At 41.3% G+C, this 23,490-nt stretch overlaps 3 protein-coding genes across 3 annotated transcripts; 1 reads left to right on the top strand and 2 right to left on the bottom strand.

The window, feature by feature from the left end:
• Nucleotides 1–1,535: 1,535 nt before the first annotated feature.
• si:ch211-121a2.4 (transmembrane protein 205) lies at nt 1,536–4,580 on the bottom strand. Its single transcript, XM_017428749.3, has 4 exons — nt 4,481–4,580; nt 3,633–3,810; nt 2,286–2,449; nt 1,536–2,169 (listed from the first exon to the last, which is right to left on the bottom strand). Exons 2-4 carry the CDS (start codon nt 3,730–3,732, stop codon nt 1,867–1,869), a joined length of 567 nt encoding a protein of 188 aa, XP_017284238.1. The 5' UTR covers nt 3,733–3,810; nt 4,481–4,580; the 3' UTR covers nt 1,536–1,866.
• A 626-nt stretch (nt 4,581–5,206) lies between these two features.
• dhcr24 (24-dehydrocholesterol reductase) lies at nt 5,207–14,400 on the bottom strand. The gene is made up of 9 exons (XM_017428751.3): nt 14,170–14,400; nt 13,935–14,090; nt 12,487–12,592; nt 11,921–12,039; nt 10,598–10,861; nt 10,384–10,527; nt 7,616–7,813; nt 7,361–7,539; nt 5,207–5,859 (listed from the first exon to the last, which is right to left on the bottom strand). The coding sequence occupies exons 1-9, from the start codon at nt 14,398–14,400 to the stop codon at nt 5,706–5,708; spliced, it is 1,551 nt and encodes a 516-aa protein (XP_017284240.1). The 3' UTR covers nt 5,207–5,705.
• Nucleotides 14,401–16,680: 2,280 nt separating this feature from the next.
• On the top strand, nt 16,681–21,370 carry si:dkeyp-51f12.2 (uncharacterized protein LOC100151460 homolog). Its single transcript, XM_017428756.3, has 2 exons — nt 16,681–17,415; nt 18,405–21,370. The coding sequence occupies exons 1-2, from the start codon at nt 17,030–17,032 to the stop codon at nt 18,640–18,642; spliced, it is 624 nt and encodes a 207-aa protein (XP_017284245.1). The 5' UTR covers nt 16,681–17,029; the 3' UTR covers nt 18,643–21,370.
• Nucleotides 21,371–23,490: the final 2,120 nt, after the last annotated feature.

Here is a 23,490-nt window from a genome sequence, read left to right as displayed (position 1 = left end):
TGAAAAGGAAACAAATGTTTTTTAGAAAATTTCTTTTAATGCCACGCAAACCTAATGTTCAACCATTTGTGAGTCGAACCCACAGCGGGTCCTGCTTTTACCTGCCTGAACATTTGAGCAAACAATCAATTTACCCCAGAACCCCATTATTTAAACCCGATTACCTCATACGTCTTCAGAAAACAAACATTGACAATTTCATCTTATTCTCTTTACACAGGATTCAGATTAACGTACAGACGAGCTTGTAGTAAAGAAATACAGCGTGTAAGACACTTAAACTGTCTCAATTTTTAAATAAAACTAACATTGCATTGTTTTTTGCATGTTTTGGGCACATAAAAAAAAATCACACTTCTTCCGCTCGTACAGTCTGAACTAGCGAAATAAACTGTAGACAGAACATAATAGGAGCGAGCAATCAGTGATTTCAACGTGTGGAAAAGACAAACATGAGCTTCAACACATTGTTGACAGTAAAAATAGCATATTTTCTCCCACAGCCAGACGAGAGTGATTGACCACAGCCGCAGAGAAGTACAGTAACATCAACTGTTAAATAAAATAAACTTTCATGATCATCTAGGAACTTTAAAAATTCTTCACCAGTATGTACAAAATGTCATATCCATTATTGGCGCGCTGAGGTCGTTCTGCGGTGGGAAGTGGTTCAGGTCTTTTTACCGGACTCCTCTGGAGCCACAGAAGCATCACAGTGAGACTCAGGTTTGTTGCAATTATTTCTTTAGACCACCACAACGCCTGTGGGCGGATCCTTCGCTGCCTAAAAGTTCAGATTTGGCAGAGAGGAATCGAGAAGCGCGGCACGCACAAGAGTGCATCGCGTTCAGGCAAAGCCGGCTTGATCCGCGAGGTGACCTTTTGGCCCAGGATGGAAGAAATTGGTTTCGAGAAAGGAAGAAAAAAAAGTCACTGTGATTTTTCCGGGGCGTCTGTAGTGTTGGCGTTCCACACATTCAGTCCAAACAGACCTCTATCGCCACGAATAAGCAGAAATTTCAACCATCCCCCTTTAAGAAGTCCCCGTATTTCCTCCCTATCAGTGCATCACCTACTAAATGCTCAGATTATCAACACTGTCGAACAGAAGCGATCGTGTCCAAGCAGCAGACAGCAGCGCGCAGGAATGTCAACAATCTACCAGTCGAACAACTAAGACAAGACCGACCTGCTGCGTCGTAACAACAAACTTTACTCACGGCGCTGCTTCCAAAGACCTCGTCGAGAAACGGTGCGCGTCTACTCGACCGCCTGCCACCACCAGTGCACTGTGCCCGTTTTTTGAGTGATCTGAGCGCTTCCTTTTTTATGTACCAGTAGCAGCCGAAGGAACTAAAGCCAGTAAGGTCGGCGAACCTGCGGCGACACGAACTCCACCTTTAGCTGGGAGAGCCGCGTGGAAACGCTTCCTTCAGTTAAAAAAACAGTGTATAAATAAGAACTACTAGATCGCGTCTCAAGCTTTAAATACAAAGTGTGGGGGAGGAGAGAAAAAAAAAGAAGCACTTCACCTGTTTTGGGCATTTGTAGGGTTACCATGTTATATTTGTAAAAGGAAATTTCAAGGCAGGGACAACTGTCAGCAAAAACTAGGTGAAAGGTGAGGCATTGGTTCATCCCTAAAGCCCTCAGGGGATGACTGCAGCTGAGTTACCTTTCATTACTTCCAAAAACAACGAGGCTTGCCTGACATTTCACCTCCAACATAAAAGGCGCATACAGAAAGAATAAAAAAATAAATAAAAAAAAACAACAGTATAAATTAATTATTAGCTGCTTCCGTACAAAAGAGCTGTCATTCGGGATTTCAGGGGATGGAACAGTCCGGCTGCTGGCGCGCGAGTCTCACAGCTTCACGAGGTTCTCGGCCATGTAGCAGAGGCTGTAGAAGTTGCAGCCTATGCAGCAGAGGTTGCACAGAGACGACAGCAGCCTGTACAGCCACAGGCGACTGCTGAGGCGTCGGTACTTCACATCGGTCTCACACAGCTTGGCGTAGGCTTCGCGGTTCGACGACAGCCCGATGTCCTGACCCAGCCCGCACGCCTGCTCGACGAGGTGCATGTCCGCCATGATCTCGGACGTCATCTGGCCAAACCACTGGGCGTTGACAGCCGCCACCGTCACCGATATGAAGAAGATGAAAATCTGGTAGGCGAATAAAAAAAATAAATGAATAAATAAAGGGAGCAGAGTTTGAGTGAAAAGTGATGAAAGTGATGCATTTCCTAATCAGGTTTTATTCCCAAGTGGAACAAATGTACCTGAAAGGATTCCCTGTCATCCAGCAGCTCACTGGGATGGTACACGGCGTAGATGGTGAGGTTGAAGAAGGCGCAGGCTGAACCCAGGTGGAGGTAGATGGGAACGAGGCGACTCTGAATGAACCCATACGTGTGTCTGTTCAGGTGGTTGTCCATGACGAAGCCTGCACAGAAATGGAAACCTCACATCAGCACCAGAGAGAAGATCGGGACCCCACACAGACCCCACACAGACCTCACAGACATAGAACTGGGTTTGTAGTTAAAGCTTAACTAACGATACTCAGGGTTTCATCTTTTCAGCTAACACACAGCTGAAGGCAATGATTTACTAACATGTAACAAATGGAACAAATGTAGTCAAACACAGTAAGTTTTTAAAGTATTTTTCTCCTTTGATCCTCAGAGGAATCTGAAAGATATCCTTACTATAAAGTAAGTGCATGTAACTCTACATAAAACTCTTTCTTTACCCTTATTTACAGAAAAGATGGAGGAATTACTGTTGCATATTTGAGCACTTTGGGTGGTGGCGCAGCTGCAGGACTCCCCCCATCATGCATTTAGCACAGAGGACAGTAGAGGTGGGGGATAGAAGATAAAAAGGCAACAAATAAAGATTATCCCAACATGATAATTAGACTTATCACATGAAGTGGAAAAAAAAGATAACTGAAAGGAAAATCGGCAAGTAAATGAAATGCTGAGCCAATTCCTCCCTCGTGTGTTTACACAACCACGAAGTGACAAAACAGCAAAAGTACCTTTTAGTTTAAAGAAGCTGACCCATTTGTGTTTTTTTCTAAACTACCATTTGATAACTTCTGTTGTAAATCTTCAGCCGTCAGCGCAAACACAGCAGACTGGGAGGCAGAGCTTTTTAGCTTTCAGACCCCTCTGCTCAGGAATCAGCTTCCTGTTTGGGTTTGTGACGCAAACTTTCTTATTTAAAAAAGCATACGATGGGTATTGTATGTAGATCTGTTTTACCTTACTGCCTGTGTGTGCACGTCTTACTGTGTTTTTACTTTACAGTTCTGGTCTTATTTATACTTAGCTTGGCACTTTTGGTCTACTTATCTATTTTTTTTAACCGTTCCGTTAAGTTTATTAGTAATGTGTGTGTCTCTGTCTGTTTTCATGTCATTTTCAGCTCTTTGAGCTTCACTGGATTGAATTAGAAAGCTGAAACAGAGAATCAGGGTGTACATGTTGTTGCTATTACGTTCTTAAAAGATGATAGAGGCGTAATCTTGTGGGGAGAAGATGCACTTGGACTAAAACCTTTATCTTTGCTTCCACGCCGATGGAACTGCTACAGTCATTTCTTGTTCACTTGATACGTACTCGAAATGAAGGTGACCCAGATCTGCATTCCCCAGTAGGTGGAGAGGAGCAGCAGCTGCAGCAGCTTCACGGTGTACGTGGGCTCCTGGTCAGTGGCCATGCTTCCTTCTCTGTGCTCTGAAGTCAAAACAGCACCGTCCAGACGAACAGGTAATGCCTTTTTTTTACCTCACACCCCCTGGTCAAATGAGGAAAAAAAAAATCACTATAATTACTGATCTATAGAGTCAACCTTTCACACCTTTAGATGAGTCAAAGCAGCTTTTGCTGTGTGTAGAATCAGGTTATTTAATGAAGCGAATAAAGCCTCGGGTCAGTGTTTTCTCTGTCACTGTTCATATCTGGGCTCAGTTCGCCCTCAAGGGCTGGGAGATTTCCGCATTGTTGTCAAGGTAACCGGGCTGCTGGATTGACCTCACCCTAAAGTGTGTGTGAACCTTCACTAACCCGACCGGAAAACACACACACACACCCACCCACACACCGAAGTGAAACAACTAAACGTCGCAAGTTTGCAGGTTCATACCAAACAGTGGTGGTGACTAATTTGAACACAATTCAGATACAAGCAAACAGCTTTAACTACAATTGTGACAAAAACTGTTAAAGTCAAAGGTCAACGTTGTATATATATATATATATATATATATATATATAGCTATTTTGTGTACTTTTCTGCTGTCTCGGCTAGGAGCAGAGTAACTGCTAACAGCTCAAAACTGGCTAAAAGTTAGCCAAGCTTTGCCTAAAATCATTTAATTGTACGTTAAGTCATTGTACTCAATTAGCTTCAGGGAAAATATGATTAATATTTGAGCCTGAGTATTAAATTAAGAGCATAAACCAACCTGTGTATCATAAAATCTCCAGGGACCTCTTCACGGTGACTTCGGGGCGATAATAGTAAACTTCTGACGGTCGGAAGCGACTTCACGAGCTCTGTCACCGGCAGGAGGGGGCGGAGCTAGTAGAGTATGGCAAGCCGTTGTAACATGTAATCAAACCACTTTCTCTAATTACGCTGTAACGCACCAGTAATACAATTCCTCCTTGTCAAAATGTTATTTTTACAAGTCAGAATTTAAATTAATTATATAAAAATAACAGCTCTACTTGTAAAAATGATATTTAATGATCCTCGCAACTAAATATCTAGAAAAATTTGCTCTTTGAAAATTAACAGATGGACTGGAAATGTATGGCACATATTCAAAATTCAATTCTTTATTGGCAAAAACATTTTAGATTTCTGGAAGGGCTTTCTTCATATTAATACTTTAAAATTCTCAAACACTCTTTGTAGGATGTAAAAAAAAGCCCTTTCCTGTCCATTCATGTGTACCACATTATTCCTATCAAGAATAAACATTTAGGACAGGACAAACTCATGTTTTAGATACCTACAATATAGCGTTTTATCTAATAGTTAGTGTTAAAATGGGATTCTATCAAGTTCTTAAAACATATCCCAAATATCTTTTTAGACATTTGAATTACACCATTGCGTGCCATTACCCCAGTCACGGATGTCTAAAACAGCATTTTAACCAGTCATATAATAAACACTGTGTATCCATAATTGCATTGTTATTTTATTTTAAACCAGTTATGTCAGAAAAGAGTTTTGGTTTATTTAACTCAGACACTAAAGTATTACTCAAAATAGTACTATTTTTTTTAAATACAAAAATACTTCAAATATGCCTGGTCAGGAGTTTAAGTAGTGTTAAGGTATGTGAGAAAATAAAGAAAATGAGGAAATCTTGTGCGACACATTTTTAAAGAAGAGTAAGACATTTGGTCAGAGTCTAGAAGAATAGAAAAATTAAAATGAACACTGAAAACAGAAACATAATTAGAAAAGTCATGACCTGAAATGATCAAGAGCTCTGCTGTTGTTTCATGTTCAAACAAAGGCTGCACCCACAAATCAGACGTGTGTGTACAAAAAGAAACTGTTCCAAATTTAAAAAGCGTTTCTGTATATCCTCGTGCAAAACAGTTCTTGGTTTCGTAGAAACTTCCCCCTAACTGGCAGCTGTCACAAGTCGTACGCAGCCCCTCGGCGAGTGGTCAGTGGCGGGCAGATTTACAGATTTTGTCATAAACCTCGGGGAAAGCTTCCTTGCATCCCAACTCGTCTCTTAGTCTGTGATAAAGATGTCCGTCAAACATCTCCCAGAACTCCTCTCGATCCATGTACACATCTGCGTACAGCATCTGGAACCTGCAGGCCGAGAGAAATGCAAGTAAACACAAGAAACAAAAAGGCCCGCCGGCTTTCATGAGAGGTTTTGAGTCTAAGACTCCGTTCACACTGCAGGTGTTAACGCTCAATTCTGACTTCTTTGCTCAGAGCCACATTTTTGATCGTTCACATTAGAATTTAAATGCGACTGTCATCAGACTCTGTGGGAACCGTCTGCCGCCCTGAAGCCACCGGCACGCGCTGAAGACGTGACGTCACACGCAGCACGCTGTGTTCACAAAGGTAAATATGCTTCTTACACACGTTAGCGTGTGTGTATTGATTCTAAAATTGTTGTGCAATCAGAGCCAACTAAATTATTTAGCTCGTTTACATTCGATCTCGCCACTTCCGCCTACTCCGGCGCAGAATTTCACTTCTGGAATGGGAGCGATGTGATGGAAAACGGAGAATCAAACTCAAATATTGATCGCATCACGACCCCGACAGCAACGATGGGATCATATGTTGGTGTGGATTCTTAGTCATTCAGGATATAGCAAAGAAAAAAAAAAAATGACGGAGCAACTGGACTCCTGTTCTGTAGCTGAAGACCTGCGGAGCTCTGAGCTTTAAACTGCATGACGTTGTTACTGATATCATTATATCTGGATTCACATCTGGATCAATCCACATACCCCTACTTCAGCAATGTAAGGGTCAGAGGAAATGCAACATGACCGTTCAGACTGAGGTCAATGAAAAACACAGATTTAGTACCACTTATGAAAGTGACCTGGGTCGGATTTGTTAGGTTCAGACTGTTGTTTTAAAAAAAAACAATCAGATAAAGATTACATAAGGGCAAAATAATCAGATTTGGGCCACTTTTGTCTGCAGTATGAACGTGGCCTACGATCACCTCCTGTTCAGAAATGACTTTGGTCAAACCTTGAAAATAACATTATGGATGTCACACTCTGAGGAGGTGCTGTGAATCACTCAGCTACTACCACATCAAATTTTAGCTTATTATTTGTAACACTGAGATGGAGCTATTTTTGAGTTTTCAATGTGGCAGCCATCTTGAATTGGGCTGGGTCCAAATATTAATCAGTTGCAGATGTACATCTAATGATTATTTCCTAAAAGTTTCACTAAAATCCATGTAGTGGTTTTGCTAACAGACTAAGTTGACTTCATTAATTAATTAATTGAAAAATTTTTAAACAAAGATCTTGTGCAATCTGCTCGCGCTCAGATTATTTGCTACAACCACACCGACTTTCAGCCCAGTAGCCGTAAAACTGATCGAGTTATAGACAATATTGTGTTTTCTGAGGTCAGTTGGCTGTGGCAGCCATCTTGAATCAGATTGACTTCAACAGTTAATCAGTGGAAGAGGTACATCCAGTGATTACTTTCTGATAGTTTTATTAAAATCCATCCAGTGGGTCACGAGAGGTTTTGCCAACAGACAAGGCAAACCCACAGTCTGCGCTTCATGTGTGCCACTTGAGTTTCCACAGCTAATTTTTACCCGTGCACGCCTCTGACGAACTTCTCCAGCTGACGTGTCGACGCTCTGGCTTCGAAATGTTTGACTTTTGGCTCGCCGTAGGCCCCGATGTCCACGTACAGCTCCTCCTCCTGCCCCTTTGGGTGCACCATCCCTCGGCCCGACGGCAGCAGGAACGGACACAGCCACAGGGGGTAAACCTGAAACGGCACAGGTCACCTGAAACCCAGCGGGCAGGGCAGGGTTTATTTATAGGCACGGAGTGCGCCGTCTTACATTGATCTCCTGGTGGAAGTGAGCGATGGCGGCCTGCAGATGCCTCATGGGTATCAGCATGTCCTGCACCACGTGGTGCTGTTCGTACAGACGCCTGATGGTTTCTCCCTGCGTGAGTTTCAGCAGCGAGATCTTAGGGGGGACCATCCACCCGAACAGCCAGCGGAACAGAGAGTTGTTGCCAAATGGAATAATATCCTGGAGAAAAAGGCACAAATGTAAACAAACAGAAATTGGTTCAAAACGTCAAATAAATATTCCTGAAGGCTTCAATTCAAACTCAGGAATGTGGTTCGACAGACGCAAATCACTACCACATCTTTTGGGACTGTCTCAAACTGAGAGGTGATTGGGCCGATATCAGCAGGGGGTTAAACGACGTGTTCAAAACCCAAATAAGACCAGTATTTCTAAGTCTATATTTCGGACGGGGGATAAAGTTGGCAAATAAAGGAGATACAAAACTATTACAGGCACTTCTGGCGGCTAGTAAGAAAGTGATTTCAAGAAGGTAATTAAGTCCAACCCCCCCCCCAGCATGGACGAATAGCATCGAGTTGTTCTCGACATTTATAAAATGGAAAAAATTAGCATACTCTTTGAGAATTTAAAAAACAAAACAGACTTTGTGAAATTTGGAACGAATGAATTGCATATATTCCCCCTCTCTCAGGAGATTTTTATTGATTTCTTCAGATATACCTCTTTATTTCTATGTGGAATTTAGTAAATATTAGAAAAGGACTGCTCAAGTGCTTGAGTTTCACATGTAACAAGTAGTTTTTCTCCTCCGTTCTGTTTCGTTCTATTTCTTGATAAATTTGAGTTACTGTTTTAATGTTCTAAAAAAAAAAAGAAATGCATAAAACGGAGACAGTATGTGAAAAAGATTAAAACTGGAATGTCAATGTAACTAACTTTCTGCAAATAAAAATAAAATTAAATTTAAAAAAAAATTCACTTTATATGAACTGACTTATCTCCTTTGATTTTCCAAGGCTGATATAAACTTAGCTTTAGAGTTAGTTGTTGTTTTTTTAATCATATAACCTGACAGTCTGTAACACAAGACAGACGTCTGATTTACTGCGACCGGAGTTGAGCAATTCTCTTAAAAAACATCAAATGTTTGCATTAAAAACTCCTCGACTTCAGTGAAAGCAGCCTAAATCTTCCACATATTACCTGTATCATCTAAATTAGATGGTAGCCTGAAAACCCAATCTTAACAAAAGTGCAAGAATTGTTGCCACATAGATTACTAGAAAAAATTACAACACAATGTAATGTACTGAAGCCAAGCTGCTGGGCTCTTTCAGTTGTAGATCGAATGATCACTTTCTGAGAGTTTCATTAAAATCCATCCAGTGGTTCATGAGACATTTTTCTAACAGACATGAGACGCAGGCAAAAATGGTGCCGGGTGATAAATATCACGGATGCTTTACAGGGTGCTACATTTCTTCCTGCTTGTATGCGAGTGATTTAAAATGACTACAACTTGTGCTTCATTTTTATTTTTTTAGATTTTCTAAATAGTTTGGCGTAGTTTCGTCCCCCACCACCAAAGCTAAAACATTTCCTCCTAAATTCCACCAGAGGGCAGTCCCAAGCAGAAATAATGTTTCGCACCACCCTGCCTAATGGATGAATGATGCTCGTCACACACCGTCCTATTTCTGTCAGCCTTTTTAATGTGAACAATGACCAAAATAAAAAAAAATAAAAAAAACACCACAGCAGCTTAAAGCTCAAAGAAGGCTACTTTAGATATCTGTCAAACTGACTCTATGCATAATTTATCACTCCATTTACTGTTCCAGAAACCAAGGCTTCCCACTAATGGCTAATGGTGTGTGTGAGAGAGGGAGCATCAGAATGAGAGAAAATCAACACTTAAACCTTGAACTTGTGGAAACACGGCTTATGTGAGAGTGTGTCTGGACAATACTTTTGGGAACCAAAAGTTAACGATACGCAGGGAATTCAACTAAAGCTCAAATGTCTTTTTCGGTGTCGAGGCTTTAGTTGGAATGAGCGCTGCTGAGCCTATAAAAAGGTAAAAGCTTCCCACTGGATTCACTACGACCGAACAGCACATCTTTACCGCTCCACCTCTAGCTCTGCTCCTTCTGTGCGTCTTATTTACAAAGCATACAGCGCCAATCGCGCGCTGATGCAAACGCGACCCACGCGGTTCAGAAAGGTGGGAGCGGTTTGTTCGTTTTCTGCGAAGAACAGTGACTCTTCATCCTGTAAAACTGCTTGAAAAGTATCTCACATCCACGATGGTGTTTCTGAACCAGGAAGTGACATTTTTGGGTTCCTCCTATTTTCACTTTCAGTAAAAAAAATAAAATAAAACATGGATCCTTATAGGCCACCTCACTCTTTCTTCTTTTATTTACTCTGTCTGCTGAAAGGTTCTGCAATTATACCATTTTTATTCTAAACACAAAACAGCAATTTTATGGACTTTAGAGGTGTAACAACCTCTGGCACTCATCATTGCAGGAGAGGATGAATTATACCTCTTTTTTTTTTCCTACTTGCCTGTCCTCCTTTTGTGAAGACAAAAGTATGGCGTCCCTGAGGTTCTTCATCAGGGACGCAAATACCAACACCTCTCAAAACTAAGAAAGAAACTCACAAATGTTATCTTTGTTTAAAATATAGTTCTTAAAAGAAACACTCCAAATGTACGAGTCACGCTTGCAGGAATCACGATTAGAGCCTTAGAGCCAGTGGTAGGAGGTGTGTGTGTGTACCTGAAGCTCCCAGAAGATGCTGCGTGTGTGTCGGTGATAGTACTGCCTCAGAGGGATGTATTCCACTTCACTGTGGTCTCCTGTCAGGTAGCTCTTCACGTGCTTGAAGAACCAGGGTTTAAAGTGCAGGCCGATTCTGTTTATCTGATGTTCAAGAGAAAACAGATAAGAAACTTTAAAAAAAAACAAAGGTGTGACCCCTGCAGTCAGTTACCTTGTCAGGCTCTGCGTGGTCCGTCATGGTTCCTGTCATGATGACAGCAGAGTCCAGGCTAAACTGGATTCCCTCAACAAAAGTGTTCTCCTTGTTCTCCGACGCCTCGGCGAAGCGTCTACAGATGTCCTCCAGTCCTCTGACGGGCTCGTAGCGCAGCTTCACCCAGGCCTTGGCTGGGACTATTTTGATCTCGGCTGCGACCAGGAATCCCAGCGTTCCGCAGGACCACGGGACGGCATGGAACAGGTCCGAGTTCTCCTCCTTTTTGGGCAAACAAGAACAAACTGCATACAGGTCTGTTGTGACAGGAAGTGTAGTGCTGGGCTTCTGCACTTCTAATGTGAGAACTGTCATTTTCTCAGACCTTGTCCAGTTCCATACGACCACAAGAGGAAACAATACAACTAAATGTAAGCTGTCAACCATGACATGGTGTGGAAGTTGTCACAGACCAAGTGAGAAGATAAACTGAACTAAATAAATAAAAAATCAGCAGCTTATTCAAAGGATTTGAGTTGGGGACTGAAATGGTTATTAATTAATAATGGATCAAATCTGATAGATTACAGTTTTTCATGTTAATTATGAATCATCCTCATATGCCAGAGTTAGCCATGGGCGTCCTCAAGGTTTGGTGTTTGGACCAACATGCTTTATTTTATATATGCTTTGATAAAACTATTAGACAGCACTGCTAAATTTCCATTACTTAGATTACAAGCAAGCCTTTCACTTCCTGTGGATGGCATTAATTTGGCTTCCAATACGAGTGTGAAGTATCTCGGTGTGACTTTTTTGACCAAGACTTGTCCTCGCACTTTCACAAAAGTGATATTAGAACCTCTTTCTTCCACCTGCTCAGTTTTACTCAAATTAGGACCATCGTTTCCCAAAATGATGCAACAAAATATTAGTGCGTGGAAGAATTCCTTCCAGGATAGACCATTACAAGTCTTTGTTCTCGGGATGTTTGAGCTGGACCTGGTTGCGCTCCAGGTTTCTTGCTGAAAAGGAGTCATTTCTCTCCGCTGTCGCCCGACACTCCAAGCTTTCTCATAAGCAGCGGAACGGTCACAAAAAGGACGGACAAAACTGAAAACGGGGAAACAACAGTGTGCATGCTGACTGAGTAATCACACAACAGGGCAAAACGGATTCGAATGAAACTTTTTTAAAAGAATAGTTATAATCATCTCTTAGGATTCCCTTCATAAAACAGAAAATTGTGATTGCATTGTGATATCACACTACACCACCCTTCAGTGGCCTCTGGACTTAAATGACCAACAAGCACACACGTCTCACACACTCGGTGCTTACCTCTGTGCAGCGCACTAAACTGCCATCAGCAAGAACCAGCTCGTAGGACACACAGATGTGCTGAAAGAGGCCATAAATGTGGGAGGAGGACTCGATGCCTGTGCCCATCACCAGGCCACCTGAGAGAGCAGAGGGAATAAACCACGTTCAGCTGTAATTGGATTTCTGCCCCGAGTGAGGACACGGGGAGGCTGCAGCGTTCGCCTGCTGTGGAGCGTGCCGGACGGGGTAAATGAATGTACCGCGGCATGATGGGAAAACATTAGACTGTTGATGTGCGGTTTATGGCATCAGGAAATCCATTTTGAAACTCGATCCAGGGGGTGCTTTCAACAGTGCAGCCATTTCCTCCCGCTCTGAGCGACAACATCAGTCCTCTAACGCAGTTAGAGAAGCTGCCGAAGACTCCGAGCAGCGACGGGTGGGGGGAAGCAGGGGTGGGGGAGGTGCTGCAGACCTACCACGCCGCACAGCGATGGAGGAAGTCCACCGACACATTCATGCACAGGGCTGCTCAGAAACCAGAGGGCCCGCACACAGCTCCGTGACATTCCCAGGCGACTTACCCACAGTGAGGTCATCCAGCTCCGGCAGCACCGGCAGGGTCCAACCAATGGAGTTGAGGAGAGCCGTCACTTGACCCATGTTCGCAAGAGGCTCCACTCTCACCACCTACAAGAGGAAAAAGTCCCCCTTAAGTAAACAGAAGACCTTACCCAAATGATTTCCTCATTAGAAAGGTTAAAAAAAAAAAAAGAGTCCCCACTAAAAACAGACAAATCACATATCTCGTTTGAGCTTTTAATATTCCAGTATTTATTATGAATCCTGGTCGGAGCCAAAATGTCTGCTAACACTCGGAAAACCGTGTCTGCAGTTTGTATTCATGTGTAGGTTAACGATGTAAGAAGGCGGCACAAGTATCTGCTTTTACTCCATCTTGGGGTTTCTTGGAAAATTTTGTAAAGGCTGTCGAGCCACATATTGCACATATCACCCACTGCCATGAAAGGTCGGCGATCGTGTAATTACTCGTGTCTCTGTCCGTTAGTCTGTCTGTCAGCAAGAAACTGCATCTCATGCAGTTTCATGCATCTCACTTGGTGGATTTTAATGAAACGCTCAGATAAGTGACCAACTACAACAGATTTACTTTTGGAGTCAACCCAATTAAAGATGGCCGCCTCAGCTAATCGACACAAAATGGCTATGGTCCAGCCTATTTGACGGATAATGTCAAACCTATATTGGACTTTATGAACCATGAATATCTGTCTATATTTTTTCCGTTGCAGGAACTGTGTTATAGTTAGTGACATCTAGTGGTCAAGCTGGGAATTGTACCCCTCTTCGACGCCATCCCGGCATCAAACTACATCTACTTGTGTCAGGACGCTCTTAGTTACTTGTAAGGGGAAAAACAAGCAACTTTGGTGTCACTCCAAATACCTTTAATTACTGGCAGCACCCTTTTTGAAAAAAAAACCAGTTGTTTATTCTGATTTTCTGCTTTTGCCTTTTTAAAATCAGCTTCTTTTGTCACATTTTGCCTTTACTTATTAGTTAATTCATTCTATGCATGATGGTCCCATCTCTCAAATGTGTGCCCTCAAAAGCAACAGCTGATGGGCAATTTATTGCACATCAGAGCAACTGATCAAACTGGTTCACTACATGAACCGAACAGTCTTTAATTTAATTGGGAATCCCAATGTAGAGTGTGAAAACACAGATGCCTATTCTTTATTTGTATGCCATTCTGAGGGCAGCTATCATTTGTTTCAAGCTTTGCCATTCATTATGGGTTAGGTGCCAACTGTCTGTGTGTCTGTTAGCAGAACATCTCCTGAAGCACTGGACGGATCCTAATAAAAAGGGGGTCGGGATCTAGTTACTGGACGTGCACCTACAACTGATTACTTTCTGAAGTCAGTCTAATTCAGGACAACCTTTTGTTTCATGCTTGATGTCACACTGCCTTCAATGAAGAAAGTGCACGCGCGCTTCGCCTCACCTGCCTCTGCGTGTCCACCTCCAGGATGTCCATCATGTGCATGGTGATGTTCTTGTGGGTCTTCTTGTATTTCCCCACTCTGAGAGACATGGTTAGCCATCCTGGACGGCCTGTGCACATGAAGGTCCTCCCTCCCGCCTCCTTCCACTCACGGACCTGGAGAGGTGGGTGAAATCAGACGGGTTAGAGACCCTAAGAACAACCCCTAGAACGATGGAAGCACCGCAGCGCCCACCTGTCGCTGGATGCCTCGGACCCGCTGATCGTGCAACCTGGGCGCGGAGCACATCTTAAAAATGAGCCATCCCCGGACATGGTAATACACATCGAACAGGACGGAGAGCGGCAGCAGGAACAGGCACACAAATATCCACCTGTGGTGAACGATCACGTGGTCCAGACCTTTGACTCTGATCCACAGCAGGAAGGAGAGCGCCAACCCTGCGAAAAACAGCAGCGCATACATGATGCGAGCTGAGAGCTGGAGCCGGAGAACTGCTTCCAAAGCGGAGATTTAATTAAGTTTAACTCGTCAACCGGTTGCAAAAAGTCCCAGTAATCGCCAAACTGATCAAACCAGCCCCCTCCTCCTAAAACCCCGACTCCACGTTGCTTCCCTGGACTGCGATAGGAGAGCGGAGCTGGTCGTTTCTTTAAGCCCCGCCTCCTCCGCACGCCGATTGGGCGACATGAGCTAAGAGGCGGGGCCGGCCGCACAAGTCGGAGCTCATTGGTCAAAGAAGTGGGTGTAGGATGGAGCAAGTCTGCCGCTCGAGCAATCACACAGCACACCTGCTGTCACACCACGCACCCCGTCACAAAGGCCGAGAGACAAAATGACCACACTTAGACACTTTAAAAGAAAGAAAACTCGCTTACCAGCCACCAAACATTCGCATATGTCGTGCATAAATCTAAGCAAGAAATGAAAATATCCTCACTTCATGACTTCAAATATTACATAAAACAGCAAACCAATGAAATAATATCACTACACAGTTATATTATTGCCAAAGTTGATCATTTCTGAACACATTCTGAATTCATTGGACATCTTGAACTGTGCATGTGGTGACTGTATTTTTCATTCAGTCACATTAATTATGAAATTCATTCCTTTATTTCTTCAGGTAAAAAACACAAATTCAATGTTTTATTAAAGACCATTTCTGCTAATTAAAAAAGAGAAGTCACAGTATGTGTTTCAGTCGTAATAATGATTTGGAAAGACATAATTATGAGTTTTAATGTCATATCCATAAGAATAAAATGGTATAATAAAAAGAAATAATGTCATAGTTATGACTTTGTATCTGGTAATTCTAACTTTAAATCATGTGACACTCCTCATCATTAGTACCACTGTTAAAAACAATAATATCTTCAGTTTAGATTAAAAAAAAGTTACTCATTGCAAAGTTTTAAAAAAGGTCTTCCTGAACTACATCAGTTTACTGCAGTAGTTTTCCAGATAAACTCATCCGAAATGTGGGTCCACACTCCCCAGGCTGAATCCACCAAAGAAGCTTTTAGTCACGTGACTGACCAACATCATGGTTGGTCATAGTCTGTGTAGATAAAAAATATGGTGGAACAGAATAAGAGTGGAATCTCAGAGAAGATGATAAGGGGGAATATAAGAGTGAATCAGCTGCTAAACAAACAACAAGAACAAAAAAAAAACTGTCAAGAATAAGCATTGTGGACCAAGCGCCATACAATTAGAGCTCACATTTAAACGTGCCACTTTTGCAAAACTTTTTCCAGATCAGTAAGTTTACCGTTTCCAAGCCTAGTCTAACCCTAACACACTTTGGTCAACAAATATGAGCATAAATACAAACCAGCACATCAAAGTGGTCAGATTCTCATTCTTAGCCATTTTTATCTGACCTATTTTCAGTCACTTTGGCTATTTTCTAAACAAACTCGTGGTAGGTGGCATCCATTCACAAATTTTACTAACAAAATCCTCATTTATGGACATTTTAACCATCAATTTGAGAAAATACTGTGCGGATATTGTTCAGTTCTTTATGAATTAGAATTAGAATGTTTCAGTATGTTTCATCAGTCTTTCTGACTTTGCAATGAGAATAAATGACTAAAATCACACAAATAAAAAAAAAAACCTGATAGCTTTTCCATTAACTTTAGCCGTATTTTGTGTTTATGGCAAATGTTAGCAAGTTGTAGACATTTCAGCTGCTTTAGTTAGCATTTAGCTAAAAAAGAAAGTGTTTGTCTGAAATTTACACAAGTGGAACTTTCAAATATAGCAAAGCCCTTTATGAGACTCATGAGTTTTGAGCTTCCTGATTATTTCACATAAAGTGGGTCATTTTCTGTTGACTAATTTTATCAACACTGGCCCATCTGGACGTTACAGGAAGTGAACGGCTAAAGTTTGTTTGCAGAATATTATTTTAAAGCCTCAAATTCAGATGTTTAACATTTTGCACTCATTCATCTGTCTGAGAAGTGGCTATAAAGCTTAAGTATTTGTTTCATCTAGGGACAGTTATTCCAGTTTTCTCAGCCAAATATATATAAAAAAAAAACAGTTCAGAGAAATGACGATGACATGTACTCTTTTACTCTTGGTCCCTCTTCCTCTCGATTTCTCTCTAACACACTCACACACGTACACACACACACACAAACGTAGACTAAAGTGGTACCCTTCAGACACATTAGACAGAGGGAGGGTGGGGCGCCAGTAAAGATTTCTTAATGGGCTCTGCTGTCCTCTCGTCCATCTGCCCTGATGATAAACACACGGCTGCTCGACATTAGCCTGACACGCACCACAGCCTTCACCGTTTTATTTCTTTGCCCTTTTTTTTTGCCACAAACCATCAGTTTTAACACTTTTACCCTGGAAGTGGACCTCGAGAGAGTAAGGACTATCACGTGGACCAGATAGTCAGGAGTGCTTTAACGGTAATGGAGATGAAAATGATGGGAGCCACACATTAAGATTTAAGAAGACTTCTGTGCCAGAGGATTACTGTGACTGTGGCAGAAATTATTTGGATATCTGGTGTCTGTCAGAGTGCATGGGGCCCACTCTCCGTGTTACTGTTTACATGTGAATGACACAGTCCAGCCAGTCCCAGCCAAGCGGTAACATCGGAGACAGTTGGCAGTGCTGGAGGAGGAGGATGCCTTCCTTGCACCATGGAGCAATCTTCCTCGGAGCCTTCCTCATTGTGACTGGGGGCTCCACAGCCTTCCTGGCCTCGTACCAAAGCCGCCTGCAGGCTTTCTCCCTCTGCAGTGTGGTGCTGGGGGTGGTCATGCTTGTCCTCGGACTGTTTTGGGCTATGAACAGCAAAAGTGCTGCAAACTACAATCGCCGGGAGTTGGACCCAGACTGTCCCCATTGCCCATACAATGAGTACATCAACTACCCGAGCCAGGCTCTCTTCTCTCCTCCACTGACCCGCTTCCCAGAGTCCCAATCAGTGTTTCTTCCCAGGTGGGTGAATGACTATGTTCTCAGTGTAAATATCAGTTGCTGTCTTCAGTGCAGTCCGTCTGAGTATAACTCCTGATGATTTAATTCTGTTGACAGAAACCAGAAATCCTGATTATGGGTTTGTCTGAACTAACGCTCTCTGCTCTAAGTAAGGAAGTATTTTATTGGCACATATGTAGACACAATTGCATTTCCATGTTTTCTTCCCATTGAAGTTGAAATTTCTGTTTTAAGAAGTCATAAAATATGCCTACTGGCTGTTCTGCAGCTCACCGATACCCCTTTCAAACCACAAATAGCATCTAGTGACGTACATTAGTTCCCAAACCAATACTGGACCAAGCCGTGCACCATATTTGCATGAGTCACTGATCGGGAGGAAGCGTATACAAGACATGGACCGCCATTTTGTTGTCTGGTTTCTTGTTTTCGGGGTTTGGGTTATTTATTTGCCTTTAGCATCCTGGGTTTCTGGACACAGAAACTGCTACACAAAGACTCTGTTGACCGATTTCTGTTAGTGTGGTTAGAGTGATGTGAAAAATAAAATGTAAAAAAAGATTATTATTTTTTATTATTAAGTTAAAATATTATATAACTTCCACTTTCGAAGACCTAAAATGATAAATCAGATCTTCTGAAGTGGGTCCTGTAGAAGCATTTACAGTATTGAACCGCAATTAAATATTTGAGACGGGAGTTGTTTTAAGACAGCAGCAGTCCACTTTGTTCTTGACCCCTCTTGGACTAGCTCCTCCAAACTGAGGTTGTTCAATGAGCTATCTACAATAGGTAAGATATTTATTGTTCATAATTTTTCCTCAGAACCACACTTCAAAATTTCTTCACAATACTGGTAAGCGTAACAACTTAGAGTGGCGTCTCATTTTGCTATTTACGACTCAACAACTCCTGTTAGAGAACTAAAAATCTATATGCGTTTTCACGCACCTTTTCTCTCATCACATCTCGTTTTTGTGTGGGTGTAGGTCAACGGAACGCCAGAGGCCCGCTGGACGTGTGGAGGATTTTGACTACCCACCCATGGACTCTGGTGGATTTAGCCCAGCGCCTCACCCTCCCCCGTGGCTGGGACCCCCGCCTCCCTATGAGGTTGCCATCAAGACCACGTGCAGCTCGACGCACCTGCGGCGAGCATATTCAGACACGCACCTGGCAACAGAGCCCCTGTTTGGACAGTCGAGAGAAATCAGCTTTGAGGTGTGACTCTGAACGATAAACGACGGCGCCACGTCTTCTCTGTGTGTCACAGCAGAGGAGGAAAAAGGCACAAGACTCCACAGCAGAATTCACCTTTATCATTCTCCTGAAGCATGTTTCCGTCTTGGTTAAAGCATGCTTTCTCTCATACATATATATGATACAATTATTTCTAACTTATCTGAGCACAATTTGACTTCCAGATTGGGGTTTTGAGGTTATTTAAAGGTTAAACGATACCATTGTTTTCTTTATGAAGCAGTCAGAGTATGTTAGCTTAGCTTAGCACGAGTCCCTCCAGTGGTAAAAAAAATGAAGCTACTGGGCAGATTTTAACAAGTTAAATCGGTCAGTCCGATTGCGAGGAAGGTTGAAATTACAACCTGAACATCACCTTTGGTTTGTGAAGTCCCACTTCTGAACTTCAAGTCATAATATTTAGTGTTTTTAGAGTCAGATGTAACATTTAACAGCTCTGACTTCTAACCTATGCAACTCCTTTTATTTTGATGGAGGCCCCAAACTTACAACCCCATGGGGCCAAGGTCTCAGGCTTTATCTACGCTGTGTTTCTTTTTTAAAACAAATTCAAACAAAATCACTGAAAGCCCCATGCCACACCACTAGGTGGCAAGAAAATGTTTTTTAAAGATATCAGTTTTCCCCACTATGGACGGGAGGTGCAAATGCAACAGAATATCTACAGTTTTTTAAAAAGTATCCACAGTAGTGTGGACGGGGCCTCAATCACGTACGTTCGTGCTTTAATACAATTTAGTAAAGAGATAGATCAGATTTTATGATGTAGGTTTTGTGGGATTGTTAACAGCTGGAAGGGAGCGGTCAGGGTGATCTCAGTTTGGAGAATCAGGATGAAACCCTCATGAAAAGGCAAACTAGCAGCTTGTCAGACTCGGGCCAGTTTTAAAATGTGACAACTTAAAAGTTACCCCTCCAAACTCAAAGACTTTATGTGACTGTTTACGTCATTTCTGCCAGTATCTCACCGGGCTGCATCTGTTGTAACAAAGTTTTGTGCAACAAATTCACTCTCAAACCCTGTCCAGTTTAGTTTTCAGGAGTTAAAAAAAAACAGAAATGTGAGAACAACCCATGAAACTAGATTATGACTGATTGGAGAAAAAAAAAAGAGAAGAAATTGTGATCAAACAGAGGCATGATTAGGACAATCTGTGACTAACAACAAAAAGTGAATGTCGCAATTTATTACCATTTACTTACTCATGAAAACGTTTTAATCCAGTGTGATTCCAAGTGAAAATTTGTGCATTTTCTTGCAATTTTGTGTCTATAAGTAGTTGCCAACAGTCCCAGCTCAGTGAGATACTACTGATAACTTCAATGAACTCCACTTCAGACAATCTGAACTATACCTTTAAACTATCCTTTTAAAACCAGGGTGTTTTTTTCTGTAGTAAAGTTTTAAAAAGTTTTACAGAAAATTCAGGGATTAATGGTGATTTGAGGGAGAGCAGATTTCAATAATATTTCTTCAATTTCTTTTATTTTCAGTGCCTACAAGTCGTGTACATTATGCTCATATAATCTTTGTAGGAATTGAGTCAGCCGTTATGTAACATGACAGAATATTTGTGTGCTAATCTTGGTGTCTTTAAGCTTTTTATCCACTGTCAAGGTGACGTGGACCAAGCACATCAGATGCAGAAAATACTAAAACGATTCAAAACAGAAACCTCACAAATAAAATGTTGGATCAGCTCTTTGAGTGTAAAAAATCAACTTGACGCTGTTCATAGCGTTTGCACACGACAACTTGGCAGCAAGCATTTACCTTTTCATATCTTTTGCAAGCAAACTGCATTAAAAAGTCCTTAAGATACAAACAATCACCTATTTAGTGGTCAAGGTAGTTTCCAGGGAACACTTGTATCTGTAATTTAAACTGCCGACACAAAAACAAGCTTTTAAACACATTTGTTCCAAGTGACCACTAGTGAAATAGCAGTGAAGAAGACCAAATACTTCATATTTTCAACTATGCTGAAGTCTAATGAATGATTTTTTTTGTAATGCTGCCATGAACAACCTTTGAAACATCTTGCAAACCTTTTTATACTCGTCACATTCACCTGGAACCTGATCAAAAAGCCTGCGTTAAAATCTCGTCACTTTCCAAAAAAACATTAACCTGCTTTATTTCAGCATACTTGGCCAATCTTTTTCTTTCTTACTGGGGTTTCCTGCTGATTTAGTCCCAGTTTTTGATTTTACTTCCTAAGGAAAAGCCTCAGTTTGCAGTTTGTGTGCCTCACATGTTCTCCTGAGCATGCTGAAAGCTGGGGAACAGTCGTGTCTCCCTGAGCATGCAACATTCAGGTGCAACTCGGAATCTACAGCTTTCAGACCAAAAACATTTATATCTAGCCATTGTTTTGGGTCACAAAACCGTGGAATAAACCAATTTCACAGAGGATGAGGGTGGTCATTACTATGGTTTGTTTAAGCATTTCCTCTGAAAATGAACAAAATGATATTTTCTTCTAATTATTTTCAAACAGTTTCGCTGCAGTATTTTAGGGTAAAGGGAAAGTTGTTCTGCTTTCTTATGATCACAAATGACAAATCACCAGACTACGGACTTCATATCACTTCATATGCATGTATGTGTGGTGGATATAGTGTTATTCTTGGAAAAAAAAAAGGATGTCGGTCGCTGTGAGAGTGTTTGGAACATTCTTTAATAAAATAAAGATTAAGGACAAAGAGTCAGACGTTGGGTTGTCTAAGTACCGTTCACTCACACTGTTGTTTGGTTTTAGTCTGTTGAGTCTGTGACAGCTGACAAAATTAGCATTGAACTGAGGAGTTTATGTGAATCATAATTCTTGACAGACAAACATACAGACTGAGAGACAGAAAAAAACAACAAACCTTGTGGAAACAGCTCGTCACAGTTTGAGTCACAAACTCTTTATTTAACAAAGTTTATACACCTTAACATTTGTCTTTTGAGTTAAAAACCCTTTGAGTGTTTGTTGGAATGTATAAAATTTGGTCCATCGTGTTGATTTGTTTGTGGAAAAGTCAATACTATAAGTTTCAAAGTCATAATTATGATTTTCAGTCATTACTGTATCTTTAAAAGCCATAAGGATTTAATATAGGGTCCAATTTATGAGGTTTAAAGTCAAAATCAAGAGCTTCAGAGCCATAATTCTGAGTTTTAAAGTCTATTCTGATGACTTTTATCTTTTCAAGTCATTTCATAATACAGTGCCATAAGTACAAGTTTCAAAGTCATTATGAGACGCAAAGTCATATTTTTCAAGTTCTATGACTTTTTTAACCTTTAAAAGTCCTCTTTATGATTTTCAAAGTCATTTCACTTTAAATGTCATAATTAGGAGACACAACTGGGAGTTTAAAATTCATATTTATGAGTTTTACAGTTATTATTTGGACTTTAAAGTCATTGTTATGTCTTTAAAATTCCCAAATATAATGAGTTTGGAAAATGCCCAACTACAGTATGAAATACAAATCATAGCTGACTGGATGAGAGCTTAATAAACCATCTGGTTCCAAAATGTAATGAAAATATAAAAGCGATCAGCCTTTTGCTGTGGCTGCCCCAAACTCTAGAACAGTTCATCTATCCATTCCTCAGACTATTGACTTTTAAAATCTTGTTTAAGACCCATCTTTTTACTTAATAAGGGATTTTAATATAGTTTAAACCAGATGTTTGACGCCATGGTATAAAAAAACATTTTAATTTCTCTCTATCTGACATTATATCAGTCTAGGTCTATCCTGTTTTAGATCAGTTAGGATTCCTAGAATTATTTTTATTTGCTAAATAATGAAAGAAATAATTTTTAATAAAATTTTTATGTCTTTCTTTAAAGCCACAAGTTTAGGTACATTTTCTTAGTATTTGGGATCATTGTCTTTAAACTGTATGACTTGAGTTAAGCATTTTGGGTTTGCATCCACAAGCTTCTCACAATAGTTGGCTGAAATTTTGTCCCATTCCTCCTGACAGAACTGGTGGAACTGAGTCAGGTCTGTTGCCTTTTCAGCTCTGCCCACATATTTTCTGTGGGCCTGAGATCAGGGCTTTGTGATGGCCGCTCCTAAACACTGACTTTGTTGTCCTGAAGCCACTTTAACTAATCTGGCCGTATGTTTAGGGTCATTGTCCATTTGAAGACCTATTTATCCCCAAGCTTTCACTTCCTGGCCGATGTCTTAAAATGTTGCTTCAATATTTCCTCATAATGTTCCTCCTGGTGATGCCATTTATTTTGTAAAGTTCACCAGTCCCTCCTGCAGCAAAACACCCCCATAACATGATGCTGCTACCCCTGTGTTTCACAATTGGGATGTTCTCAGGCTTACAAACTTCTCCTTTTTTCCTCTAAATGTAACGATGGTCATTATGTCCAAACAGATCAGTTTTAGTTTCATCAGACTACAGGACATGTCTCTAAAAGTTAAGGTTAATTTTGCTTTTGGAGTAATGGCTTCTTCCTCTCTGAGAGCCTTTCAGCCCATGTTGGTTCAGGACTGATTTCTCTGTGGATAATGACACACTCTTACCAGCTTCAGCAGCATCTTCAGGTCATTCGCTTTAGTTCTGGGGGTTGATAGGTACATTTTGCACCAAAACACGTTCATCTCAGGAACACAGAACCCGTCTCCTTCCTGAGCAGCATGATGGAAGGACACCGTCATGGTGCTTGGGCATCTGAAAATTGTACCCAAGGATGAACCAGAGTTGTGGAGGTCGATAAGTCTCTTCCTGACATTTTGGCAAATATTTGTTTTTTTAGGTTTTCCCATGATGCTATGTGCCTTAAAATGCATCCA

The sequence above is a fragment of the Kryptolebias marmoratus genome, linkage group LG24, assembly GCF_001649575.2.
Source record: "Kryptolebias marmoratus isolate JLee-2015 linkage group LG24, ASM164957v2, whole genome shotgun sequence".
NCBI lineage: Eukaryota > Metazoa > Chordata > Actinopteri > Cyprinodontiformes > Rivulidae > Kryptolebias > Kryptolebias marmoratus.
The sequence above is the reverse complement of the archived record's forward strand: the minus strand, read 5'-3'. Positions and strand labels throughout refer to the sequence as shown.

Excerpts from the sequence above, each read along its gene's own strand:
- si:ch211-121a2.4 (XM_017428749.3), bottom strand. The coding sequence starts at position 3,732 with ATGGCCACTGACCAGGAGCCCACGTACACCGTGAAGCTGCTGCAGCTG. Across the intron at positions 2,450-3,632 it reads CTGGGTCACCTTCATTTCGA|GCTTCGTCATGGACAACCAC; the intron begins GTACGTATCAAG and ends ATTTCTGTGCAG. Across the intron at positions 2,170-2,285 it reads ATGACAGGGAATCCTTTCAG|ATTTTCATCTTCTTCATATC; the intron begins GTACATTTGTTC and ends TTCGCCTACCAG.
- si:dkeyp-51f12.2 (XM_017428756.3), top strand. The coding sequence starts at position 17,030 with ATGACACAGTCCAGCCAGTCCCAGCCAAGCGGTAACATCGGAGACAGT. Across the intron at positions 17,416-18,404 it reads CAATCAGTGTTTCTTCCCAG|GTCAACGGAACGCCAGAGGC; the intron begins GTGGGTGAATGA and ends GTGTGGGTGTAG.
- dhcr24 (XM_017428751.3), bottom strand. The coding sequence starts at position 14,400 with ATGTATGCGCTGCTGTTTTTCGCAGGGTTGGCGCTCTCCTTCCTGCTG. Across the intron at positions 12,593-13,934 it reads AGGTGGACACGCAGAGGCAG|GTGGTGAGAGTGGAGCCTCT; the intron begins GTGAGGCGAAGC and ends TTCCTCTTGTAG. Across the intron at positions 5,860-7,360 it reads TTCGTCAGAGGCGTGCACGG|GTTCCAGATGCTGTACGCAG; the intron begins GTAAAAATTAGC and ends CTCGGCCTGCAG.